Source organism: Megalobrama amblycephala, linkage group LG17 (genome assembly GCF_018812025.1).
Source record: "Megalobrama amblycephala isolate DHTTF-2021 linkage group LG17, ASM1881202v1, whole genome shotgun sequence".
Classification (NCBI taxonomy): Eukaryota; Metazoa; Chordata; class Actinopteri; order Cypriniformes; family Xenocyprididae; genus Megalobrama; species Megalobrama amblycephala.
In genome coordinates, this window is record NC_063060.1 from 35340747 (window position 1) to 35357645 (window position 16899).

Genomic DNA, 16899 nt, shown 5'->3' on the forward strand with positions numbered 1-16899 from the left:
AAAAAGGTAAATAAACAGCTTCATTGTTAATGAGCAGCAGCCACAAAAATGTTTCATCCAGGCTGGTCCAAGTATAAATTCTAACTAAACAAATATCAGGATGAATAACAACAACAACAAAAACGTATTGAGTGCAACTTTAAAAGTGTCATGTGCTCTAAGGTAAGTTGAGCTGTGGAAAATAAAGAGTCAGAATTAATTATATAATTAAAAATGAAAAGGTCCTCTGTATTTTATTTTCAGAGGTTGTTGAACTTGCAAGTTCTTCTAAGAGCCACAATGTTTTCCATCTTGATTGCACAGCAGAACAGTAGAGCCACTTACAGTAAAATGTGCAGATGTTCTGACAAACACCAAGCTTTCACATTCCATTTTGTGCCTCATGAGTTATGCAACATTTAACTGCTCTTCTCATTTTTAATCAGAATGCCGAATCTAGTGGAAATTTCAAACCTCAACATAGATTTTGTTTCACGCTGAACTAAAAACATTAGGCATATGCTTGGAGGCTACATGACATTGGACATTGACTGAATCTTGCTTCAACTGGAATTTGCAGTGCAATTTCCAAACGAATCACTTCTGAATTTGTATCTAAAAGCAGGATGTTGTCTTTGTTTGTCACTGTGTTTGTCAAAGAGTGACAAACAGTTTTCCTGTGGTTTGCCTGGATTGTCTCCAGACTGCAAACAAATGAGATACTGTAGCTGTTTTTGGTTCATTTTTTGGTTAGCTAAATGTTTATTTACCATTAATCAATTTAATGCATTAACATATTAATGATTAGTAAACAAAGCAAAAGGCACACGGAAACAACCTAATAAGGGTGTTTAGACCACACACAGTGAAATGCTGTTCCTCCTCCATGTGAAACTCCTCTATGCAGAACATTTTTAACCTTAAAGGTTTTATTTCAAGCAATATTTCTCTAGCAATGTCATGTTTCAGGCTGTGGCTTTGAACAAATGTTGGTTTTTGGGTGTGTGGGAGCTTTGTTCCTGTGGATTTCCCAGAGTTTTGCTGTTATTTTCAGCGAAAAGACTGAAATAGCTGTCAGCATCAGTCCTCAATTCTTTGTCCCAAGCCTGTTTGTTCTCTTGTTTTCCACTCTGAGGTTTCTATGGGTTGTGTATATCTGTCCAGTTGGATTGTTGGACCTGAGGTCACACTCTGTGGGGTTTCTTAACGGACTGTTCCCCCTCCCACCTGCGGTTCATCCTCTGGTTTAGTATAAGAGTGAGGGGGAGTGGGCTCCAACTACAGAAACATGTGTTCTTTCTTTATTTTCTCTGGCTTTGGACAATGACACATAAAACCGCCTGGAGTCACCCCTCTCCATTCCCATGAGCATGGTAGCCACATGAGAGAGCGCTCTAAGGCAGACTGCGCTCCAGGACAGGAAGAGGAAGTAGAAGATGGTATCGTTTAGTTAACTCATGAATGGACCATCCTGGCCAGTGTTATTTCAAGAATCAGATGCAGACCACATGCTTTTTATCACTCCCAAAGCTAATGCATAATATGTTGACCTTGTTTATTAGCACATATCAATACTTTCGTATATTTGGTGTTATGAAATGTCATAGCTTGTTGTGTTTGGTTTACAATGTATAATGTAGCTTAACATATAATATTTAACTAAAATAATATTCACTATCATTCAAAGGTTTGGGATAAGAAAGATTTCATTAATACTTTTATTTAGCAAGGCATTGATGAAAAGTGACTAAAGACATCAATGTTAAGCAAAGAATTATATTTCTTTCATTTTTACTTTCTATTCATCAAAGAATTCTGGAAGAAATGCAGCACTGTTTCCACAAACATATTATAAAGCACAACTGTTTTCATTTTTCAACTGTTAAATTTTATTATTATATTTAATATGCATATACAGTCTAACTATAATTGTAATATTATATTTGAGTGTCAGATATTATACTATAAGGACATCATGTGATTATTAGGCATTTAGCACTTACAATACTAATATCATTGTCATTTGTTACTTTTGCAGACGACTTCAATGATGAAGAGGAAGTGCAGTCTTTTGGCTACAAAAGGTTTGGTAAGTGTATTGCAGTGCCTGATGAATCTGCAGTCAGTTCACGATCAATAGAGATGCTCTTCATTGTTTTCTTCATTCTTCTCCATATATCAGTTTTGACATGTTTTTAGTGTTTGAAAGGTAAATTGGACTCTAACTTACAATCAGGAAAGCTGATTATAAGTTACACAAGGTCATGACCTGGTGTCTTCCGCAGTTGTTTTCCCATCTAAACGTGCTATTATCATTAGTCCATCAGATGGATGTTTTAGTGAATAGATCTGGATGCCTCAGTCCTTTCTTTGCCTTTTCATTGGACTGTTTTGTTTTTGATCATTCTAATGGTTTGCTTTTTTGTCTATAGTCCCATGAAACAGATTTCAGGGCAAATTTCCTAGAGGATTTGATTGTGAAGTTCTATATGTCATATTATTAAATTTAATGCTTTCACTTAGGGCTGTGACACACCATGACACAAGCCGATGTATGGCCATTGAACGAGCGTCTGTTGGGCTAGTTTTTGAGGTGCGTTTCACACATCGGGCTAGTTGGGTTCCCGTCGGGGTCATAGGTGAGAGAGATCCTAAGATTGGATATTCAGTTTAGCAAACGAGTCAGAGTACAAGAATAGAAGCGAAAGTGGTGAAAGCGAGCAAAAAAGCCAAGATGAGCCCAGACAGTAGTCTATTCTAATTTTAGGTCATCTTACCTGAGCATTCCAATATGCAAATATTTTAAACATGAGCTGCCTGGAGTGAAGAAAGTGATCAGCATGACTGATATTCAAAATGGTAAGTAAGCGCTGCTTTGTTTATGGTCTATATATCTACAGTCCTTTTTTCGGTCTCCTTTTTGAATGATGAATATAGACTATCGATACCTGCTGAATGGTATAGAGAGTTCTATCATGACAACTCTCGGAAGATTTTAGCATGCTAATGGATATGACAATGCTAATAGAAATAGATTTGCTATGCAGCTGCTGCTGTTGATTATTGCTGTGTTGTATATTACTGCTGCTGCAAAGCAAGTACAGGAATTTGCTACTGCCAATACTCCGATACGCTGCTGTGAGTATGTAAGACATACTGCTGCTACACAAATAGCATATACCAATTACCAATAGCAGATTTATACAGGTGGAGCTGGGGAAGGTGGAGGGTTTTAGACAAACTCTGAATGCGCGCTGCAACTGCTGTAGTGAATTATAACCAGCCATTTAACTGTTGAGCAGCAAGCTCATTGGCTGCAGATGCGACATGAACCAGTCAGCTTGTGCCAAATAGTTAATACTGTAAATATCATCAGCTTGCATTAAGGACCCATCAGCCTGCGCCATCTAGAGTTTTATGACAGAACTAGGCATTTATTTCCTTACACGCAGGCGCAGAAACCATATGCTAGTTGGCAGTTGGCTGTAGTCTTTGTGGTGTGTTCGAACCAAGCGGCAAGCTACGCCCATTTCTCTTGAAGCCAATATGGAAGTGACTTAAACTGCAACTGGCCGCTAGGGACAGGCTCTAAAAGAGAGCCCCATGTTAAAATGCCCAATTTTACAGTGGAAAAAAACATGTTTACAGCCTGGTACAAATTGTGGTTTTGGTCTATATAGCTAATTTTGCCCTTCGTGACAACTGTGAGGGGGGTGAATTTTTTTATAACTCATCCGTTTAAATTATACTAAACCTTAAAGTTCTGCATAATTAAGGGAGTGGCTACTTGAGGTGGATTGCCGCTGCTGTCACCACTAGCTGTTTGTCTGTTGCCTGTCACCTCAGCTCCACCCACATCCCACCTTTTTGCCCATTTTCTGTTATCCGGGAGTGACATACAGTGATGTGATGCTAAGATAGCAACAGCCAGCTTTAGGTTTCAAAGATGCTCTTCAGAAACCTACGGGTTATGTCACAGACACTATGTCCATATTTTTTTACAGTCTGTGGTTCGAACCAGTTTTTTGGCCAAGTGAGGCAACAACACAGTTAGCTTTTGTCGCAGCTATTTCTTTGACGTCGGCTTGTGTGTCACAGCCTCTAAAGTTGAAGTTAGTATTTTTTTAAAGTTTATCTTATTTATTACCGCTGTTAAATGTCTAATCTTAATATTCATTTTCATACATTATAACATTACATATATTATAATGTTGTGGTGCCTAAATTCATTTGAAACAACATTTGATTTGATTTTTTATTAACATTATTAGACAAAAAAATAATATAAAATGTTAGTATAAGACATTTATCGGTTATCGGCCATAACCTGAAAATATTTATGCAGAATTTAAGTATCTGTGTATCCTGAGTGTTAAAAACTGCAATCACATACCATAGTGACATTATATTATAAAAATGTCAAGCAATCGTCTATGCTGTAGGAATGCATGTTGAAGGTGTATGTTCATTTAACATCTACTCTAAATCTCATACCGTCTTCATTTTAAGAAGTGCTTTGTTTAATTTAGCCACTGTGTCCCACAAGAGATGCCTCCAACAACAAATCACATTAACTGTGTAATTCGATAGTTTATTACCTTTGCATTAAGGCATTTGTAAATGTAGTCTTTGGTGGTCCAGAAAGAGGTTTCAGGTTTCTGTCTGAGCTAGCACCATCCAACTAGCTGTTATTAAAACAGCAAGAGTTATTTCCCAGTTTGACTTATAGATTTCATTTCATCCAGAGTAATAATGTGCTGTTTGACCACTGAAGTAGAGGAATGAGTTGAAAAAGGGCATGAACATTTAGAGTGTAGCTCTTAAAAATGGTTGGCCTTGAGCCCACAGTTCATTTGTCACAGCAGAGGAGTGGTACCAGGTGAATTTATTATGCACCTCATCAGTTTTGAGTACTTTAGTGGAGTGTTAAGTTAATTTGACTGAATATGGGTGATTTAAGAGGCTTATAGACTACACTTAGGGTTAGGTTTCCTTTATAAATTTGATTTTATGATGATCATGTCAGATTTAGGGTTAAGTTTAGAGTTAGGATACCTCTTTTGAGATAAATTGGATTAAAACTTTTCATGGGGCAATAATGAATGGAACAAATAAAGTGGCTAATATATTAAAGGTGCCGTAGAACGTCTTTTTAAAAGATGTAATATAAGTCTAAGGTGGCCCTTAATGTGTCTGTGAAGTTTCAGCTCAAAATACCCCAAAGATTTTTTTATTGCCTATTTTGTTGCATCGTTAAATATGCGCCGATTCAGGCTGTGTGGCCCCTTTAAATCTCGTGCTCCCCTCCCCCGGAGCTCGCGCTTGCCTTAACCAGCATAAACAAAGTTCACACAGCTAATATAACCCTCAAAATGGATCTTTACAAAGTGTTCGTCATGCAACGTCTAATCGCGTAAGTATGGTATTTATATGGATGTTTACATTTGATTCTGAATGAGTTTGATAGTGCTCCGTGGCTAAAGCTAACATTACACACTGTTGGAGAGATTTATAAAGAATGAAGTTGTCTTTATGAATTATACAGACTATAAGTGTTTAAAAAATAAAAAATAACAACAGTCTTGTCTCCGTGAATATAGTAATAAACGATGCTAACTTTAACCACATTTAACAGTACATTAGCAACATGCTAACGAAACATTTAGAAAGGCAATTTACAAATATCACTAAAAATATCATGATATCATGGATCATGTCAGTTATTATTGCTCCATCTGCCATTTTTCGCTATTGTTCTTGCTTGCTTACCTAGTCTGATGATTCAGCTGTGCACATCCAGACGTTCTGCCCTTGTCTAATGCCTTGAACGTGAGCTGGCATATGCAAATATTGGGGGCGTACATATTAATGATCCCGACTGTTACGTAACAGTCGGTGTTATGTTGAGATTCGCCTGTTCTTCGGAGGTCTTTTAAACAAATGAGATTTATATAAGAAGGAGGAAACAACGGTGTTTGAGACTCACTGTATGTCATTTCCATGTACTGAACTCTTGTTATTTAACTATGCCAAGATAAATTCAATTTTTAATTCTAGGTCACCTTTAATATATTGCAGTCTGTTTGTTTGAGCAGAACTGCAGTCCGATAGTACACAGAAACTATCTACAGGGGTTTGACTTACTGGTAGTCACTGATCTATTTTCCTGTCATGCAGGCTAATTTCTTGGCTTGATGGCTGTGAGGTGGGTGTAGGGAACGAGTGAGGAAGTGGAGTGAAGGAATCCAGCAGAATGTGTAACTGCTGCGTCAGCGCAAGAGTGTAGGGCTGGTGGGTTGTGAGGTCGGCATACCCGAAAATGAAAATATTGTCATCACTTACTTGGAACTTTCACACTGGGTAGTTATAGGAGCTTAATTATAGGAACTAGCCACCAAAGCGGTTCCTCAAGAACCATCCTTAGGGCCATTTTTCTGGTTGCATTCACATCGCCACGCTTGTTGTTGTGACTTTTATTTTGACAGTGCTGAGAACGCCAGAGCCTCAGCACACAGCGCTCCCATGCTCCGTCTTCATTATTTTTAAAACTGTTAAACAGTCCTGTCTAATATGTTATTAGATAAAACTGTTATACAAAGAAAGTAAACAGTATATGAAAAAGTATTAGCGTTTGCCGTGTGGGTGATGCCCAATGTCACTAGCTGAGCAGAAATACATATGCCTAATCATGTCTCGCTTGGTCCTCTCAAAGTCGCATTGGATTTTGTCCTTAGCATAAAGGTTGAGAGGTCCATCTATCACTGTTTTCCATGTTCATGGAGTTAGTTCGTGGAGTAAATATTTTGGCTATAAACTTTGTGTGTACACAGCTTTTTAAAAAATAGCGGGTGCTGGTGTTTCGCATGCGTTTGGCCAATCAGCGTACACTTACCTCACTGGTAGTTCCTATTGTGCTGAATTAGACCCTACTCTGAAGTAGAAGCTAATTCAGTTCCACCAAAAGGAGTTCCTAGAACTAAAATCATTCCTAGTTCTTGTGATGCGAACATGCCAAAAAGCGGGTACTTACACCATTAGTTCTAGGAACTATGCAAAGGTACCTCAGGTGCGAAAGACCCTACTTACTCACCCTCAAGTGAGTAAGTGAGTAAATGATGAGAAATTTTCATTTTTGGGTTAACTATCCCATTAATGGATACCCTTTTCGCTAAGCCAGCGCTGTCATAGACAGAAAGTGGGAAAGCATGGAAACTATTCTAGGCACTTCTCTCTGGCAAAACCAGATAATCAATGCTGTCTGTTTGGATATGTCATACATTTTGATTTTAACACATTTTCACTATTAAGTTGATTATTTTCCCCTTCACTCAAAATATCAAAGTGCTGCCAGATATTTGGCAAAAGTTACTCTTTATCCTTCAGTGGAATAGAAGGGATCCTTTTTACTGTTTTATAAGCCAGTGACATGGAAATATGGTTTTTCAGATGGTTTTCAATCCCACTGGGAAAAAACGCTGGATGGGGAAGGAAGTAGAAGTAAAGAAATACAGAAAGAAACCATTTTAGATCATTTTAGTGAGAAATGAGCAATACTGAAATCAAAGTCTGGTAATAAAGTACACGAGTAGAATGAGTAGTTTTATGTAGTTGCTATCTCTTTGTTGTGATGGTCACCCAACAGACATTTACTGATTATAAGTAACTTTGCAAGTACATGCCAACTTATTCTATTAATCCTACCAGTCTACTAATACACTAATGAGAGTCAGTAGACATGTAGGTGCGACGTTACTTATAGTCAGCAGAATGTGTTAAAGGAACAATCAAAACAAAGTGAAACTGAAAACTTTATGCATTTTTGCATTCTCAAAAACCTCACTTAATAGGATTTTATAATTGTTTTAGGGATTTATAGGATTCCTATTTGTTTTATTGTGTCCTCATTGTTTAGTATGTTTTTAAAGCTATTTTAAATATGAGGTCTCGTGAAATTTCATGTTTACGTCGTAACACCAGTGTAATACCCATGTCATTATGCAAATTTGTGTCCTCATAAATCACAAAAACGCGTGCACGCACACATTTTTATATTTATAGAGTTTTATATTTTTTATAAAATATGTTTTAGTTTTTAACATTTTTTTTATTAAGAACCTTCACATTTTGAAAAAATAAGCAAGTATTTACCTGTTTTTTTTTTTTTTTCTGACAAAAGAAACAAAACCAAATAGAAAAACAATAAAATAAAGAATCTTTCAGGATATAATGTTTGTTTATTTGTTTGTTTGTTGTTTTGTTTAGTTAGAAGAATGTTGGAAAATAAACTTGCATCTTATCTTACAGAATTTAGTTTCTCTAGTAAATCTGTCTCTCTTTTTTTGCAGTATCTGTCTTTGTTCTTATTTACATGTTTTGTAACATTCAATTCAATTCAATACACATTTATTTGTAGAAGGTAGAAGCAATGAGCTCCTGGAAACAACAATAACAATAATTAGGATATATACAGTAGAAGTGCATAAACATGCATTTGATATAGTATATGTTTGTGCCAGAGTGAGTGTTTTTGATTTGGTTCAGGTTTTTTATTACTAGAAGAGAATGTTTTTAGAGAACTTGCTTAATGCACCCCTCAGGGTCTTCATGGTATTCTGTAATGCTGGCTTGAAACATGACATACTTGTGTGTTTTCAATATGTGTCCAGAGACCAGGAGGATACAGGTAGATGAAGAAAGATAATTTGTCTGTCCTCGAGCCAAAAGGGTCTGCGGGATGAGCTGTCAGGGGGGTCTGGAGGATTTTATCCTTATCTCAAGCCTGCTGTAACCTGGATTATGAGAATGGCACACAGTTCCCCTACAGAGAACAAGATTTTTTTCACAAATGGCCGCTTCCCAGCAGGAGGTTCATAGCATGAGGATTCTGGAAAGAGCTTGGGTCATTGCTGGGTCAGGCCAGTTGAATTCTCCTCTTTCAAAGCACCTTTGCTGGAGCTAAGCTAAAGGGAGATAAGCAGCCACACAAATCAGAGCTGAACAATTCTCTGTAAAACAATGTGGTTTACATAGTGACAAGAAAGATTTAGAGTAAATCTTGCTTGTTTATGCTGAATTGACTTGTTGTTGAAGGCCTTGACTAAATTCGTGCTTCTCAGTAGTCGATTTTTTTTGTATGACAGGGAACAGATCAGGAGTGGCGGTCTCCTCGCGTAAACAAGGAATGCAACCAAAGCTCTCCTTCTCCACTCTAGACAAATAGATATAAATTCAGCTTCTAAAACAAACCATCTGTTGGACTCTGCAGACGTGCGAGGAGAATGGGTCAAGTTTACATCCGTCCAGTCTTACAGAAGGTCTTCGGAGATGTTCTTGCCTGCTATAACTTGATAGGGTGTCACACCTAAATGATGGATGGACTCTGTGCCTTTTCTTGCTCCACAGGGTCTGGCGTTCATTCAAAAACAATACATGTCACTGATGGAGACCAACTCTTTTCTTTTGGCATTACCAATAAAAGACAGACCCCGAGTGCAGCGCTGTGTCTGATATATTAATGAAAGTCTTTTGGCTCCCAACTCAGCCAAAATCAACTTTGCGCTTCCTGGCCTAAAAAAAAAAGGTAGAGTGAAAGAAAGATGTGTATTTTCCTTAGCTCGACTCGGAGTACTACTTACTGGCAATCTGTTTTGCGGAACTGGCCAAGACAGAGGCACAGCGCCTTTGTTTCTGAGACTTTGATTACTTTGGCTGTCATGGGAACTGACGCACGGTATTATTCTTGATCGCGTTACGTTTTTTTGACTTTTTAAAAGTATAATTTAACCCAGATACGCATACATAAATTATAAATTATTGTGAAAAGGCTAGGAATTCTTCCTCTGATGGCAGACATTTGGAGTGTAATCAGTTTGAACTGTGGCACAAGGTATTTTTCTTCATGGTACATCTGTAGTTTAATTGGACATGGCTCCACTGAGTGTTGTAAAATAATGCAAACACATTAATTTCATTTTGTAGTTGTTGTTTTTTTATGTCTCCCAATGTAATTAGAGTTTATATTTTGTTTCTTAGTCGCTTACGCAATGGGTGGAGTGGTACTGTTTTCCTGGTGTTTGTTGCACTTTGTTCTGTTACGTGTCAAGCATGCCTGGCATGGAAGTTTATTAAAGAGCTTGGTGGTTTTATGGGCTGCGTAAAGTGATGAAGCTTGTGAGTGCTCTTAGGCGATTCTGGCTTATGTCAGGCTAAGCTTAGTTGCTGCGGTAACTAACAGCCTTCCACTGTGACAGCCGCTGATTGCTGAGTCAGGATCCAGGCCTTGCGGTGGGCCACCCACTAGCACGAACCTTTCCTGCTCCAAACCCCCCGACCCATACTCTTCCCGCCAGCGCAGATGACTCTGCCCCTGCTAGAACTTTCTATACACAATAAAGAGGTTAAAGGAACAGTTAACCCAAGAAAATTTTTAAAGACTCTTTCCTTAGTGACCACAGCTGTCAAACTCCAAAAACAACAAAAAAACACCATAAAAGTATCATGAAAGTTGTTCATGCGTTTCCATATGAAAAGCTTTGCATGAAGAAAAACAGCCTAAAATTTAAAGGTGCAGAACGACATTCTGGGCAGCGTTGCCAATTGCTTTCAGTTGAAAGTAGCTAAAACTGGTTGCTAAATGTCGCTAGATGACGTCATACTGGCGAGTTCACTGATCTATATTAATATAAATATAGATCAATGAGCGAGTCATGGAATCTAGATAAGGTTTGTCAAAGAAATCGTGGTCTCAGAAGTCTCAAAAGGGGTGGGGAAGTCACTAAATTGATTCTGGGCTCTTGATCATTATCAGCGCTTGAAACTTAAAACGGCAAGTTATTGGGTTATTTGGTATTTTATTAATTTGTAACAAAATATTAAATGAAAAATCTTCTATAATTAGGGGTGTAATGGTTCAAATTACTCATGGTTTGGTTTTTATCACGGTTTTAGGGTCATGGCTTCGGGAACTATGTCCAGGAAAAAAGGAATACTCTCAAATAAAAATAAAGAAAATAAGAAAAAAAATCTATTCAGTCAAAAACATTTCCTTGTCTTTTGTTGTTTGATTAACATTAAAAACACAGACAGCAGGAATATTAGGCTGCTGTCACTTTAAGACATAATGCACAGATCCAGTACACCAGTGTTTCTCAAACTTTTTCTGCCATTCCCCACTTTGGAGGTGGGGAAGGGTTTCAAGCTTTTTAACTTTAACTGTTAAAATATATTAACATTTATTTTATTAACATCACATTTTAAAAACATAACATCAAACAACAGCATTAAAAACATTCAAATAGAGAAAATTAAAGTGCAATTATATTATCACTTTGCATTATAATTTATTATATATAAATTATAAAATAAATATTATTAGACTAGCTGAGTTTTTTTCCGCGACCATTATTTTAGAACGTTTCCTGTTTCCTGGAACGTTTCCATGGCGACGCGTCACGCTTTACAGATGGGGCCTAACGCTTTTATTTTGTTTCTCCTTTTTTGTTCAAAATATTCACAAACTTGCTTACCATGTCACCAACTATCTGATATGCCGCTTCTCAAGTATGTGTAAGTGAGTTGCGTTTAAAAACGTTAATAAATGATCTTGATCTATAATGCGAGATGGGCGCCGCCATGTTTGTTTGCGCAGCTGTTCAGAGAGTCCTGTCAGTTACAGCACGTGAATTCATCAATTTCTCCCTAAATTCATGTAAGTGGCCGGTGATCTGGGAGAAAATAGTAAACTTTATAGTTACACGATGTGTATCTGATATGAATAAAACACGTCGGCAAATTATATTTTAATTGATTATTATTGCTGCTTCCATAGACATCACTGTGTACTTTACAAATTCTAAATGTATAGTTTTACTAGTACTTATGTATATTTAAATGTCTGAGACCTAAAATAAACATTATGTTGTTGAAAACACAGCATAGTTGTTATAAATGACAAACGCTGCTGAGCGCGTCTGTCTCTGTCTCCCATATGTGAGACCCTACCGTTTAAAAGTTTAATAGAGATGGGCACAAAAATGATCAAATTTCCTCCCGTTTGTTGCGCCCCACTTGTCATGTCTCTATTCCCCACCAGTGGGGCGCGCCCCACACTTTGAGAAACGCTGCAGTACACTGATACCGATACACATGTGTTGTCTACACGACTGTTTACATTCACTTAAGACATAACCTACTATGTTTGCTAGGATACTCAACAAGACGGGCATGTTTGTTTAATTTTTGTGTGAATTTGTCCATTCAGGCGCAAGACTTGAAAGAGAACTCAATATTTGCTGTCTGAGACGCGCTCTTCAGATGAGTGCACACAAATCTCACAGCACACGCGCGAGTCCTCTTTCGCGTCTTCTTGCGCTTGAATGTTTAAATTGACAAGGTTTAAATGAGTTTAGTTCAAACACAGAGAGCAACGTATGCTGTTCAGGTTTCACCCGTGCTCGCACGCTATCAACACCTGGGTGATGACGGCGTAAATGACTGGTCATATTCGTGCATATGGCACTCGCATTGAACAACGTTTACAGAGTGACTGTTTTGGCCAAGTTTTTTAACATTGCTGTTGTAACATTGGGAAACTATTCAAATGCGTATCCATCGACTGAAACATATATTAGCTGAACTCCGTCTGTCTGTTTTATGTGTTGTTGTTTTCAACAAAACATGTTATAGATGCATCGTCAAATTTAATATGAACCGCAGTGCAGGTGCGAAAATATAAAAATAAAAGTAAAATAAAAAATATAAAATAAAAAATATAAAAATAAAAGTTAATTCAACATATTAATATATATTATAATAGCATATAAATAATCCACCTAATGTTGTCTTTTAAATTGTGTTTGTCCCTTTTTGAGCTTGACAGCCCCTGATTGTTGTATGGCAAGAACTGCATAACAATTTTTCAGAAAATTCCACTTTTGTGTTGCATGGAAAAATAATAGGCCATAGAGTGAATAAATAATGACATAATTTACATATTTGAATGAACTGTCCCTTTAAGAAGAGAAGAAAGTGTTTCACAATTCTAAATTGCTTTAATGCCTGCTGTGTTTTTGCTCTGTTTGAATTTGGATGCAGGAATTGTTGACTTACTCTGAACTATGCCATTAATTCCTTGAAGGATCATTGTTTAGTGCTGTAATTTACTGTATTCAAGGGTCTCTCTTGCCTTTTTGTTGCCAAGCATGTTCTTTGGCAAACATACTGACGAAATGAGATCATGCCTCTGAGACTGAAGACATGAAACGAATGTCACCCCGTAATTGTGCACGCAGAAAACAGGAAAATCAGTATCCCTCTTCAGTGTGAGTCATGATTTTCAGCTGACATCAGAATCATATTGTAAATAAGCGTGTAATATATGGCTCTGTGGTCACCCTCTTATCGTCCACTTATTATGTGTTATTGAAGCAACATGTACATAACAATTTAATTATCATTCAAGCAAATGTCTCTGAGGAGAGGTACTACGTTTATATGACTACATTTATCCAAACCCAGAAATAATCTGCACTAGCTCAGAGGGTCTTTTCCCCCCTCTTTCGCTGTCATGAAAGTTCAGGGCCGGATTCCAGAACATTACAGTGTTCTGAATGAGCGGGCTGTTTTGAATCTCCTTGGATACATCTAGATGACATCACATTACTGTCAAGCGCAATGAGCCGTATTGAAAATTGGTTCAGGCAACAGAGCATTTGTGGGAGGGGTTCTTTTCAGTAACCCCAGCAGGGTACTCTCCTCTCAGTTCCTCTCAGTTTATAAAAAAGATTGAAAACAAACCTTTATTTCGTAATATGATTTCTATCACTGAGGTCATTACTATGAGTCCCTCTAGACTAAATGTTTTAGCCTTGAGGCTGTTAAGTTAAACTACGTTTGAATTCTGCTTTATGTTGCATACTTTTGTACTACATGCATAGTATATATACTGTATAAAACATTCTAGAACGTTGCTTTAAGAGTGTTTTAGTAAATTTGTTATGTGTGTTTGTCATTTTTATATATTTTTAAAATATATTTTATTTTAGTTTAATTTTTTGTACTTCAACTTGAACTTGATTTCAGTTAGTTGCCAAGATATAAAGTTCTCATCTTATATTTGTTTTATTTTAGCTTTATTATAATATATATATATATATATATATATATATATATATATATATATATATATATATATATATATATATATATATATATATATATATAGTACAGTCCAAAAGTTTGGAACCACTAAGATTTTTAATGTTTTTAAAAGAAGTTTCATCTGCTCACCAAGGCTACATTTATTTAATTAAAAATACAGTAAAAAACAGTAATATTGTGAAATATTATTACAATTTAAAATAACTGTGTACTATTTAAATATATTTGACAAAGTAATTTATTCCTGTGATGCAAAGCTGAATTTTCAGCATCGTTACTCCAGTCTTCAGTGTCACATGATCCTTCAGAAATCATTCTAATATGCTGATCTGCTGCTCAAGAAACATTTAATGTGTACAATTGTACAAAATATTTGTGTACAATATTTTTTTTTCAGGATTATTTGATGAATAGAAAGTTCAAAAGAACAGTGTTTATCTGAAATCTAATCTTTTGTAACATTATAAATGTCTTTACTGCCACTTTTGATTGATTTAATGCATCCTTGCTGAATAAAAGTATTCATTTCTTTAATTTCTTTTCAAAAAAATAAAAATAAAAATTCTTACTGACCCCAAACTTTTGAACGGTAGTGTATAATGCTACAGAAGCTTTGTATTTCAGATAAATGCTGTTCTTTTGAACTTTCTATTCATCAAGGACTCCTGAAAAAAAAAGTACACAACTGTTTTCAACATTGAAAATAATCATAAATGTTTATTGAGCAGCAAATCAGCATATTAGAATGATTTCTGAAGGATCATGTGACACTGAAGACTGGAGTAACGATGCTGAAAATTCAGCTTTGCATCACAGGAATAAATTACTTTGTCAAATATATTTAAATAGTACACAGTTATTTTAAATTGTAATAATATTTCACAATATTACTGTTTTTTACTGTATTTTTAATTAAATAAATGTAGCCTTGGTGAGCAGACGAAACTTCTTTTAAAAACATTAAAAATCTTAGTGGTTCCAAACTTTTGGACTGTACTGTATATATGAAGAGTTCAGATGCAAAAGCCTCTAAGTGCCATCTGAAATTTTCTTCTAAAATGAGCATTTTCATCAAGCTCGCATGTTTATATTCAGTTAATTCACTTTAAAGGTCCCGTTCTTCGTGATCCCATGTTTCAAACTTTAGTTAGTGTGTAATGTTGTTGTTAGAGTATAAATAAAATCTGTAAAATTTTAAAGCTCAAAGTTCAATGCCAAGCGAGATGTTTTATTTAACAGAAGTTGCCTACATCGAACGGCCAGTTTGGACTACATCCCTCTACTTCCTTCTTTAATGACGTCACTAAAACAGTTTTTTGACTAACCTCCGCCCACAGGAATACACAAGAGTTGCGTTTGTAGAGTGTGTTTGTCGCCATGTCGTCGAAACGCTGTTATTTTCATCCCGCAGTCCAATCACCGGGTCTGATTCCGGCTCAAATTGATAGGGTAAAATTAAAGACATGTTTACAATAACACTGAGCGCGTGCATCTCCACGTTATGGTAAGAGGCGTGACCTTTCCGGGCAAAATGTGCTAAACTGCTGTCGAATCACAACACAGGAACCGCTGGCACAATCAGAACTCGTTACGTATTTCTGAAGGAGGGACTTCATAGAACAAGGAAGTCATCAGCCCGTTTTTATGACGGTGGAAACAACGGTATACAGATAAGTAAATTATGTGAAAAATACTGTGTTTTTTTACACGCGAAATATGAACACATGTTATATTGCACACTATAAACACAATCAAAGCTTAAAAAAAAACACGAAAAACGGGACCTTTAATGGCAATGAAAATGACCTATTAATTGACATTAAAGTGAAATTACTGAACCTAAACATACAAGCTTGATAAAAATGCTCATTTTTAAAAGAAAATTTCAGATGGCACTTCATCTGAACTCTTCATATATATATAGAGAGAGAGAGAGAGAGAGAGAGAGAGTTGACAAAAACAACATTTATTATAATGTCACTGCGAGTATGCACGGTTTTTTATTTTTTTTAAGTGCTTGTACTTCTCAGACTTGATGTGATTACTCAAATGTTTTACTAATAAGTGCACTGCTAGAATGAGCCTTTAGTTGTTCATCTAGATCATATATGATTATAATGGCATGTGCCCTTGTGGCCTAATGTTTCTAATGTTGGGATAATGAAGCATGTGTTTATGCTTTAAGGAAACCAGACGCCATAGTGTACATAAGCATGCAACTATTTACCGTCGGGTCTCTCCATATGGCCAGTTTATCTGAAACTCATTTGGCATTGGTTGACGCTCACGTCAAAACTATATAGCAACTACTGTAGATATGCCAGAATATGACTACACCGCCTATAAGCACATGCAGATAGAATCTGATCACTTATGCAGTCTAAAAGATTGGGTTATAAAAGCGTAAAAATCTAATTTTGTTCACTTTGTCTCCACAAATTGTGAATGTAGCTTTTTGTACTTTATGCTTGTGGTTGAATGGGCTACAAAAGATGTATCCCACCTTATACTAAGCTGCTCACTAATCTTTGTTATAGATTATACTTGTTTGTTCGCAATGAGTTGACAGTTTGAACATTCTGGTGCCCATTTATTTATTTTCACGAACTGAGGTGAATTATCCATGGTTACTTTCAATACGGCTACAAAGCTGAGAACACAAAATGATATTCAAACGGACATTAGATGCTTTTAACAATAAATAAATCTTATAAACAATACTTGAGATTATCATTGCCAGTACTTTGTGTTGTTGTTCTAGAA

At 36.4% G+C, this 16899-nt stretch overlaps 1 protein-coding gene across 1 annotated transcript in view; it reads left to right on the forward strand.

Moving 5' to 3' along the window:
• The window catches only part of colec12 (collectin sub-family member 12), a 38171-nt gene that overhangs the window by 1282 nt on the left and 19990 nt on the right, over window positions 1-16899 (forward strand). Inside the window, exon 2 of the mRNA XM_048162187.1 lies at window positions 2018-2068. Coding sequence (XP_048018144.1) covers window positions 2018-2068 — 51 coding nt within the window. The remainder of the gene's footprint in view (window positions 1-2017; window positions 2069-16899) is intronic.